We start from the raw sequence: 11740 nt of genomic DNA, 5'->3' as shown, positions 1-11740 counted from the left end.
GGCTGTTTCTTGTAAGTTATAACACGTCTTTTCCTTCTGTTCAGCCAAAATGCAATCTGTTGGTGTTCTCTATCTGACAACAATTTGTTTTTCTGTTCAGCGGTGTTACGGATTATATCACTTATCCGATTAATCCGAGTGAATTGTTAATAATTTGGCTGTGAAATAAAACTGACCCAGACAGGAGTCACAGAACAAGGATGCACCTATTCGAAAATGCTGAGCGGTCTGTGTATGCGTGGAACGCTGTGGATGTGGAGATTGACGGCCAGCTGCAACACGGCTATGTCGCTGGGCTCGAAGAAAACGGCAGCACTCCACTGCGCGTAATGGTCGATTTCGGATGCCCGACCCAACAGGCGGTGCTGGTTGCTCCCGGCAAGATCTGGGACTGTTTCACCAGCCCATGCAGTAACGCATGTGAAGGGGATCAGGTGGAGGTGCTACTGCATGACGGTCAGTAGCGCACTTGGAAATGGCACCCCGGCAAAATGATGGTTCCAAAGTTCAAGGAAATACACGGTGTGACGCTGGTGGAGGTGACGGTGGGCGGACAGCGGCGTCGCGAACTGATTCCCCACCGACATATTCGCGATCCGTCAGCCGATGTCGGCAAACCAGAACTCCATCCCGAGGACCATTTCGTGATGCAGACATGCAGTGTGCCGAACGGCTTCTGGCCGTCGTCTGAATCGGCATGGCTGCTCCGACAAGTTGAGCGACGGTTCGCTGTGCGATTTTTCAAGGTTCTCAGCCAGGAAATGCAATATGTGCAACGGCGCCACAGGAGGCCTTTACGGAAAGAAGATCTAGTAAGTCGTTACTGCTGATAGGCCTTCTTGTTGCAGCATTGAAGTTGAACTATTTTGTTCAGAATCTTAGCTGATTTGGCAATAGTGCTGGTAGCCGTGCTTGAATCTAGCATACCTGAGAAATAACCTAGGAAACCTAAGAAATACCGTAGCTTAAAGAGAAATCAAAGTCCCCAAAAAGGGAGAACCATTTCCATGACGACTATCAGAACCACTATTTTACCATTAATTAGAACTACACTGCTCTGTAGTACAGACTTACAGTAACAACTTTGCCTTCTCTTACCACAGGCGATTGTCTTCGAAGGAGAGAGAAATATTCCTTTATCTGTGTCTCACCGCAAATCACTCGAAGACACCGACCAGGCAGATAGTGAGCTAAAGCGGAAGAAACCGTTGTTTGCCAGTGACGGTCTGTTGGCATTGCCTTTGGAAGTACTGAACGAGGTCTTCCGCTCACTGGACACCGTCGATCGACAGCGCTGCCGTCGCACCTGTCCACTGTGGGACGCCATTCTGATGTCACCTGATCTGTGCAAAGAGGTTCGTGTAATGCTGGCAGGACATGGTGGGTCAGACCCTGTAAAGTGGGATTTGCATTACGCTGCGTATGTTTGCATCTTCAACCACATCACGCCCGCCACCCGCACCATCTGCATCCGCGATAGCGAAACGCCTTGCCCTAACCGATGGAGTCTCCGTGATGGCGACGAAGCGACGGACTTTATTATGAAGATTTTGGAGGACGCTGGCAGCCGCATCGACAGTTTAATTGTGTACCGACGAGCCATGACACTGTATTATGAGTCAGCTGGACAGCGACTGAGCGCGCTGTCCGCCGCGATATCCGCGCACATGTCCAAACTGCTGTTGTACTGTAATCGTGTGATTTGGAAAGATTATACCCTTTCTCTATTAAACCTGGAATTCCGCATGCCCGCTGCGGTCTTCGCTCTGGGACACGTCGATGCGGCGCAGATTGTGGATCTGTTGGAGCAGCATCTGCATTGGCGGGGACCGCCGTTGGATGTGCAACGCATTGACCATTTTATGGCGAGTCTGATCGACAACAGCGTGAATGCCAAGAAAGCGATAAAGGTACAGTATTGGGCTGGAACTGAGTCCATGGTGAACGGCATCATCAGCGATCATGTAATTTATGTTGAAGAAGCAGCCAGCTCTTATCAGAAGATTTGAACACCAAAGTTTAGGCCGATTATTTCCTTTCCTGTATTTTTAAACGAACGTATTGGGTAAAAGATAATTTGCAGTAATCTTTTGAAAAATCTAAAAACTTCTTGGCAGACCAGACTGATGATTTCTTGTGCTTCCTCGGGTGTCGAATTGTGTAACCAGCGAGATAATTCTGCAGATTCTCCGGGACTACCAATCCTGCGATCCGCGTCCGTCGGCACACTACCAAGGACGGGAATGGAGTGCGAACAATGCGTTCGCTATTGATGTACGCAAACTGAACCGATTCTGCTTGTACGCCTTATCACGCTTCATCTACAGCATGACGGCTTCTTAGGTTATTCTAAATTATTGTTAGGTTAGTCTTAGGTTTTTCTTTGGCTATTCTTAGGTTTCTAGGTTATTCTCAGGTTTCTTATGGTTCTTACCCTTCGCATTTTCTTAGTTAGTTTCTTTTTGAGGTCATGAATTTTTTGCTTATACCAGTTTGAATAAGCCTGATAAAAAAATTATCTGCTAAAATGGACTTTACGTCGAAACAGCCCTGCGGCAAAATGGCTCGGCGTCGAAACGGCCTGACGACGAAATGTCTCAAGACGTAATGTCCTGCCGGTTAAATGTCCCGCGACGAAGCGTCGCAAGGCGAAATGACCGTGCGGAGAAATGTCTGCGACGAGTTGACGAGTTGTCGACGGCGAAATGCCGCGGTGCCCGATTAAGTCTCGTTGAGACTCAGCCCTAATTCTGCAGGTGTTACAATGTAGCATTTTTTAATAATTTATGGTTTATTCGGTAATGCCGCAATAGGAAATAACTTATTTTATTATTTCTTTATAGCGATTCATGATAGGAAGAACGTTCGTTCGCATATCACTTGAAATGGCACGCAGGCAAAATAGGGAAAGAAACTTTTGGAATGTCCTTTGTATGTTCATCGGATCCCATCTGTAGAGAAACACCAGTTGACGTCTTCCTCGTACACTATTCCGGCTGCGCTCTGGTTCTAACACGGCAACCAATACCCGGCATGTACATTCCGGATATTGGGTGCTGGGTTTTTTCGTACCATAATATTATTATAATTGTGCAATTAGAGCTAACAACGCCTGCTTCTTCTGAAATCATTATTGTGTGCACCAAGAACGATCAATTTTTTAATGAAGATCACAATTCCAGACATTTGAAGATACACAGGATGAACGGAATTTAGCGCGCCTGTATTCGGGCATATTGATTAAAAGTTAATTAGGATGTATTAGGACTGTGCGTTAGAAACTGGTCTGATCCCACTCCCCGCCAAAAACAGGGTTTCGTTAAATCGTTGTTTATGCGGATTCCCTAATTTCCAGAAGTCAGACGATGCTTGCCTCCTTAATTTGCTGGCATTGATTTTTTCCGGTAAAGTTGTTTGAATGCGGATACTGGATACTTGAATGACTACGATTGTGATGCGCATCCCACGCCATTTGAGTAGTTGCATTATGGGATGCAAAACGCATTCGCCCACCATGAGCGTTTATACGCCGTTGAACACTGCCCTTATTCCAGGAAGAGCGAGAAGCACTCAATCCAAAGTGCGTGCGACATTTCATTACACTAATTTAAAATTGCAACGCTGGGTTTTTTATTACACTAATTTAAAATTGCAACGACACTCATTTAAAATAAAGCATCCGGATGCCATGATCATCAGTGTAGAAAACGTATCCACCAGCAAACCAACTACGTTGTTTTGTCATTTTGTGGTAATTTTATGATCAGACATTGCCAATTGCGCCAGCCACGCAAAGATCACTCCGTCACGTCCTAACATCAACATGAAGGACTATTTCAACATGACATTGTCTCTCCCTGTACAGAAAAATGCCTCGGTGATATCAAGCAGTCAAAATACGGCAGGTGTGGACGATAGAGATTTTAGATTATTTAGAGACGCTGCCGTATATCTGTTCATTTTAATCTCAAATGGGACACTGCTGGTGACATTCCTAACCAATCGAAACCTGATCAACGGTTTTGTCATTTATGTCATCAATCTCATGATCAGTAACCTGTTTTGCTGGTGTGTTTGCGTTCTTCCGTTGGCAGCCACGTGAGATTTTATGCAAACGACGGCTTCCGGGCGATCGTCGTGTGAGTTTTATTTGTACGGTGCTTGGCTGCTGCAGGGTGTGGCGACATACTCCCATGTTTGCATTTCTTTAAATCGATTATGGGCTATCGGTTCACCGTTGACCTATCGTAACTATCACTCTTGCAAGTTTGCCATTTACATCTGCATTGTATTATGGGTATCAATGCATGCGCTCTGCTTGCCAATTATTCTGCGGAATTCCTTTGTATTTGAGAGAGCTCGCAAGATCCCTTGCATAGCGAAGATTGCGGAAGAGAGGTTTGCTATGGTGTACTACATGCCACTAATTTTCTACATCCCCACCGCGATCGTACTGTTATCTTTTCCGTGCATTATCGGCCTTAATGCATGGCGGAGTCGCAAGCTACACCCTGCTATCGGAAATACCTCCAGTCGTCCGCATGCTGTAGCTGGGACTACTTGGCGAAAAAATCAGTCGCACGCCCTGTTGGCACTTACGGCGATGACCACCAGCTTCCTCGTCTTATGGACACCCAATAATGTTGTACAATTGTTGGCACGTCAGACGAAAATTGTGATCCCTGCCTGGCTGATTGGCATGGCGTCGCTAGCGTACAGTATTCCTTGCAGGCAGTCATGGATCCGCTTTTGTTTGCTGTTTGTCTGCATGATGTACGGAAGACCTATCTGATAATCATACAGAAATGTCTCAAGAAACGATAGAAACTATATTGCACAGCCAGCGGCCCAGCATCTGTAGGAGTGTTATTTGCTTTTCCCTACGGTGTGTTGGCTGTGGGATTAATTAAGATAAGAATCCTTATCCTCTACATTTTACCGACGCCATCTCATGGTCTGAATCATCTCGAAACCAGTCTTGGTGCTGCTTGCTCAGAATCTTGCTAATTAATTCTTTTTTCTCTGGTATGGCTCATAAGTTCTCTTCGCCCGCCATCTCGCTCCATATACTTGCTAATAAACTCTTGCGTATACCTTGCACTACGTAACCACAGTGGGATGAACGTTCATCCCAGCCTTTGTCACATGGGCATAAGGTAATTTTCGGTTGGAAACAGCAGCTACTCCGTCGCCTCCGGCATGTGTCTGTCACCAGCAGAAAGGCTGAGGGGAGCTGCATCTCCGTTTCATGTACTGAATTTGACTTACTCGAAACTCGCATTGCGCTGTGAATTGTGCCGTATGCTGGAAGCAAATTTGCCAACACACGGTACCGCTCCGGCGAGCCTGACTGCATGGATACATGAAACTGCCAATCGGAAGAAACCCGGTTCCCGTCAGGCAGTAGAAGAGGTCAGTACTTGCCCCATACCTAAAGGTTGTTCGTTATAATGCGTTACAAAGTACGGCAAGCACAGTCAGTGACGTAATGCAGTCCCTTAAAGCAGATTTTATGCGACTTCCAAAACGGTGACGAACGTGACGGTGTCCACTACCAACAGCGCAGTTGGACCGCCGATGAACTGCGCGCTCTGGATGTGTCCAAGTTGACCAAACTAACGCTGCACGCATTACATCGCTTGATGAGGGAAAGTCAAAGGGTTTCAGTGGATGAAGGTCAGCAAGACAGCCGATAGTACTATTCATCCAATGATACTAGAGTGGAATGCCTTTGCTGATGAAATTATTTACAGGTCTCCGTAATGACTATCAGGGCCCATTTCTCGCCAGTAATTCTTCGTGGCACTATTGAAGAACGGTGAACCGAAAATTTTCGGACGCATCCAGAAATTACATTTATGCGTGTCTGTAGTGTTTTTGCTGCTGTAATCGGAAGATTTTTTTCAACTTTTTGTGAATGTATGCGCAATAAGGTTGTACTGGAATTTAACATACTTGGGGAGACTGCGTGTTTTTTGCATGAGACTGGGATGTTACGAGTATGTACGTGTGCGATTCATGGCAGACGTTAAGTTCGTATAAATCATCAAATTTCTATGCTCCTTGTTTGCGTTCCGACGTTTATCGCATGCTGGAAGCGCATTTACCAGCAGTGAATAACCATCAAGTTCGCCTTACCTAGCTTGTACAGCGTAAAGCTACTCTTTATTTATGTACATTGTACACTACATAATCCCTATGCCATTTATGTCTATACCGCCGCGTACCTAAGAAATGTCGACTTACGAAAGTAAAACTAGCCTTTGTGTCGGGCAAGTCCTAATCATTTTCGTCTCATCCGCTGATATCAGCACTGTTGTCGCTGCCCCCTCCAAAGGCCATTACGCAAGTTCAACCCTTTCGCTTGCGGATTTTGTTTATCCAGTGAAAGGGATCAACAGTTACCGCACTCCAAAAAGCCTGTAAGGCGTCATCACATATGCCCGATGCTTATATTTCGTTATTGTCTGTTTGGCAGACTGATAACTCATACCTGTATCTCAGTTTCTTGTAGAAAGTTTCTTAAAAATTCAGAATATCATTTCTACCTTTCAACATCATTCAGTAAGCCTACAAATTGCTCGGAAACGCGACAAAAATTTGTATGAGTAAAAGTCGTGATTACCTTTATAAAATTTGGCATAATATATTATTCCTTTGAAACAACGTTGGGTTTGACGTTTTGGAAAGATACAGACAATTTTCATCAGACTGGAGTTAACTGAAAAAAATCTTTGTTAAACATAACAAAGATACAAATTTTCAAAGGTAGAGCTACTTTCTCACAATCAGAATGACAAAACTCATCCGCTACCCAATTACAGCCGCCCGTTATGGCAGCGTCATTCGGTTGCATATTGAAAGTTCGAAATTTTCAGTACAGTACATCGTGGATCGTTCCGATAAATTTTAGCGACTTGTCTGTCGCCCAAAACTTGATTTCTTACATTGAACTAGGAGCACGAACTTCGATTTGAAAATGCGTAACCCTTGCATTTAAAATCAGTTTATATGCTAGTAACAAGTGTCGCGTTCGAATAGATTTGGCTTATAATCGCGCAATTTAGGTTTACCGTTCAAGTGGCTTTGAACGAGAAATAGCGTCTGGGACAGCAGAATCGTTAGTGGAATACTTACTGCGGTTCTTCTATTCAGGATGCGTTTACTTTGCAAAACCTCGGGAATCGACAGCTGGAACGCAGTGGATGTGTTAACTGATGATGGTCAACTGCAGCATGCACACGTCGTCAATGTCACGCATAATGGCTACATCCTGGATTTCGACTGTCCCGGGAAACGTGCACAGTTTATGGACCACGAAATCCGCGACAAGCTTTTTCAGTGTTCGCTGTGTATAGCTGGGCATCGTGGTGAACGGAGCAGGGGATTAGACAGGGTCGCGCGCGCGGGTTCCAGCGAGAAAATCCAGGTGTTAGCCCGAACCTCCCCTAACCAGCCGTGGACATGGTACCCGGCTAAGTTCCTCTCGCCCGGGCTGTTCGGCGAAACATGCGCCTTTGTCGGAGTGCTCTGTGGTTCTCATATCGTCAAGGACTGCGTTCCTATCCAAGCGGTCCGCATTGTACCGTCTACAACGGTGTTAAAGACGCACGCCATTCGCCTTTCTCAATTTCTGCTGGCATCCTACACCTTAGCGCAGTCGCACACAGACGATGCACCGATGCCGGCGCCGCTGTGGAATATCTGGAAGGAGATGTTAGCAGGATGGAGCGTTTATCCGATCCGTCACATGGGAAATGCAGTGGTGTGCCTGACGAGGAAGCGCCACGACGGCTTAAACAGCGATCATGTGGTAAGCTACAGCGCAATCTTTCCATCCGCTATCATTACGTCGAACTCCATAAACTATTGCCAGTTGAACGATGCACGTTAACAGATAGCACTGACTGTAAGCCGCAAATGTGAGGGTGAGATACCTTGGTTCCTACTGTCAGAAAATATCCTGAATGTATCCCAGCGTACCACGTAGGTCTATTTGTTTAACGATTACCGGTTGATCATTGATGTCAGTTTTGACGCAGTGTTGTATTTTGTCTCAGACAGTCTGGAGGGACTATTTCCCCTTACTCGGGGACGTTCGTCAGTTGCCCATTACGATATGCCACTGAAATGGTTTTCGCATCTGGTGTGGCAGCTGTAGTGCGTTAAGGCCGTGAAAAAGTAGGCGCAACCTCTGCAGGTTCCGTGTTTCACAAAAGCGATCGATTTCATTCATTTCATTATGTTATAATTAAAAGAATGAAGAATAAAAATCTAAGAATGAAAATAAGCTTACAGCTGAAAGGTTTTCACGGAAATAAAATACTTCTACTGAGTCACTGACAATTTAAACTTTTTGCTTTTATCTTAGAATCTACGGCAAACAGCTCCATGAACGACTCCTCTATTTTTCCGCGGAAAACGGGCACCGAGAGTCACTTACTTAAGTTACTCGCGGAAATTCGCTTTTGCGTATGCTGATGATGCTTTAAATTACGCAGCTTTGACAGCTGTTAACAAAAAAACCACAATTTCGGAAATAATATTGACGTGAAAAATAATGTTGACGTTTTAAAAGATCAATGGTCGTGCAAGCAAATAAACGTAGTGTTGAATGATAGGGCTTGAAAAGAACGTGCACCGAATGAATGGTAGTGCAAAAAGGTAGTGCACGGAATGAAAGGTAGTGTATTTTGCTGCTGGAATAGCATTACAAATGTTCTTATCTCTTGTGTGCCACAACAGGAAGTTCTTTTGCGAGATGCCCGAAGCGCTGTGGAAGGGCGCTTTGGCGCAGGGTGGAGCTTTTCCGGGGCTAACTGGATTCCGCCGAAGGACGAACACGATGTGGAAACTTCTGAGCAAGAGCCGGTCGACCAAGACGACTGCCGATTAATCACAATGCTGCCGGTGGAACTACTCGGCGAAGTGCTGCAGTTTCTGGACAGTATTGATCAAGTGCTATGCAGTCGTGTTTGCACGTTGTGGAATTGTGTGCTCACTCAGGATCAGTACTCCAAAGAAATTCGCGTGTCGTACTTGGTGGATTCCACAATTTGTGACACGCAACTAAAGCGTGGGACCGTCATGCTGGCCAAAAGCCTGTGGAAACGTGTTACTACCTCGACAGAACGCATCATCATACGACGCGCTGTTCAGAGAGGCAATAACACCGACCTGGTAGACTGCCTGCGATTCATCCACGCTTTCGGTGAAGTGAAGGCTCTGGAACGGAAGCTGACGGTGATATTTGATCGGGGTGTCTGGGAGATGGTCAATCGGTTCACTCGGGAGATACACAGCTTGGCTGACGTTTGTGCCGATGTTGCATCGACGGTGGCCGTGGTAATCTGGAAAAACTGCACGGTTTCTCCGGGCGGTGGGCTCTTGATGGAGTCGTGGGAAGTGCCAGTTTCGTATGGCATGGTGAATGTGAATTCATCCGAACTGGAATCTGATTTGTGCCGCATGCTGGAAACAGCTTTACCGACACTAAATTTCGATCCGGCCACCCTTACAGCGTGGATTGAGAAAACTGCGAATCAGGAAAACTCGCGTGACCGACGTAATGTCAGAGAGGTGATTACTGGTTTGTTATTTCTGATTTATTAGTTAGTGTCTTAGTGAGTAAGTAGTTAGTTGTTAGTGAATTTTTACTCCCTTATGGAGATATTTCTTATGATACAAGATGTAAACCTAAAAACGCAGTTGTGAGGTGAGGTATTGCGATTTCCCCCTAGCTCAAGAGGTCGAAAATACATTAGGCCCCACCTTTAGGTGCTCTGTACCCTTAAGTGTTTAAAATTCGATTGTTTTGGCCCGTTTTTTAAACCAAAATCGCACTTACGCTTCAAGCTGCTTTAGGAGTGAGCAGCGAGAGGTACTACGACAGGAGCGCATTACGGTGTACGACATGTTATTAGATGTAAATCATTGCAGTATTACATGAAGCCCCGGTGAACAGGTTTTGTACGATTTCCAAAACGGCGATGAACGTGAAGGTATTCACTACCGGCACACACACTGGACCACCGAGGAACTGCGCTGTCTGGATGTCTCTAAGTTGACCAAACTGACGCTGCATGCGTTACATCGTTTGATGTCTGATTAACATTCTGCGGATGCGGGTCGGAAAGGCAGAAGCTAGTGCCATGCAGTGGTCGGGAATGCGCCTTCTACGACGTGTGGTGTTAGCGACGAGTGCATTCTGTTACTAATAATTTTTTCTTCATTAACGCGGAGTTAATGGTTGCCACTGGCCAGTAGTTTTCCGTTATACGTTTGATTTTTTATGTATGTATAATGTAGCATAGCGTTAACATGTTTGGAAGATTTTGACCAGCCAATAATGCTATATGGGTTTCATAATAAATCTGGCTACATGTCATCGGGTGTTCCTAAAAATTCGTTTATTCGAAACGAAGGTTTTTTTAATTCGAATTTTAAGTTTAGAATTAATTCGATTTCACCGACTGGGCATACAGTCTGTAAGTACTGATGTACCAATGTAATGTATCCTGGTTTACTGTTGAAACTTATGTACAAAGGGTCACTGCCAAGGCGTGAAGAAATCAGGTATCAATCATCGCCACCTTTCTATACAACTTTTATAATGGATGTTGAAAGCTCTGCTATAAAGTGGTTAAGCGAAATTTCAGGTTGCTAATGGCGTATGGCCGTACGGTCACGGCGGCACAAAGCTCTCAAAAGATGACACCCCTTGTTCTTGGAATCAACTCCGGTTTACAGCTAACCAAACGAAATCTTGAATAAGAGGCCACGGAGACGGACTTGCACTCTACCGACAGGGCACAAGAAGTCCTTATACAAAGTTTTAAAACACCGTACATTCTAAATGCGTTAGTTCCCGTTGCTGTCGGCCATGGTGACTGCAGCGCCTTTTCTGTATTTAATCGTAACGCAATGGATTCCAAATTTGCGAACTGTATTTAACTGGGCAGTGAGTGGATAACGCGCGGATAACAATACTGATACACTGCCCACGCGTTAGTAAAGATGCGATTATTCTCCAAAACCTCCGAAGTGTACGACTGGAACGCGGTGGATGTGTTACAGGATGATGGTCAGCTGCAACACGCATACGTCGTAAATGTCACGGATACTGGCTACGTTCTGGATTTCGAATGTCCCGGACAACATGCCAAATTTATGGGAGGTCAGTGCAGAAGTATCTTCCATTGTTTCATGTCCGCCAACGAATATTACAGCAGCAGTATTAGGGAATGGATAAAGGCATCACATGCGGACTCTAACGAGCAAATCCAGGTATTAGCGCGAACAACGCCGGATCAACCGTGGACATGGTGCCCCGCCAGATTTATCGTTCCCATCATGTTCGGTAGAGCGTGCGTGTTCATCGAAGTGCAGTGCGGCGCTTGCACTATCCAAGACTGCCTTCCCATCCAGGCGGTTCGCGTTGTGCCATCCAAGAAGACCTTAAACGGGCGCGGCATCCGTCGCTCGCGATTTCTTGTTGAATCCTACACGTTGGCGCAATCGCACACAGGCGATGAGCCGATGTCGACTCTCCTGTAGAATATTTGGAAGCAGAAGTTGGCAGTATGGAAAGTTCACCTAGTGTGTTACATCGGCAATGCGGCAATTTGCTTGCAGGAACAGAACGAATATGGCCAGAACCGTGGGATAAATGGCGATCAGGTGGTGAGTGCTAAATGTTTCGTCACTACTCGCTCTATTTTCGCTGCCGAAAAGGCAGGTA

At 45.6% G+C, this 11740-nt stretch overlaps 2 protein-coding genes across 2 annotated transcripts; both read left to right on the top strand.

Moving 5' to 3' along the window:
* The first annotated feature begins 491 nt into the window (after positions 1-491).
* Positions 492-1731, top strand: LOC129600351 (uncharacterized). The gene is made up of 3 exons (XM_055498832.1): positions 492-812; positions 1104-1622; positions 1711-1731. Exons 1-3 carry the CDS (start codon positions 492-494, stop codon positions 1729-1731), a joined length of 861 nt encoding a protein of 286 aa, XP_055354807.1.
* On the top strand, positions 1710-2429 carry LOC129600353 (uncharacterized). The gene is made up of 2 exons (XM_055498834.1): positions 1710-1910; positions 2185-2429. Exons 1-2 carry the CDS (start codon positions 1746-1748, stop codon positions 2341-2343), a joined length of 324 nt encoding a protein of 107 aa, XP_055354809.1. The 5' UTR covers positions 1710-1745; the 3' UTR covers positions 2344-2429.
* The last annotated feature ends 9311 nt before the right edge of the window (positions 2430-11740 follow it).

The sequence above is a fragment of the Paramacrobiotus metropolitanus genome, unplaced genomic scaffold (genome assembly GCF_019649055.1).
Source record: "Paramacrobiotus metropolitanus isolate TYO unplaced genomic scaffold, Prichtersi_v1.0 Parri_scaffold0000172, whole genome shotgun sequence".
Lineage (NCBI taxonomy): Eukaryota > Metazoa > Tardigrada > Eutardigrada > Parachela > Macrobiotidae > Paramacrobiotus > Paramacrobiotus metropolitanus.
The sequence above is the reverse complement of the archived record's forward strand: the minus strand, read 5'-3'. Positions and strand labels throughout refer to the sequence as shown.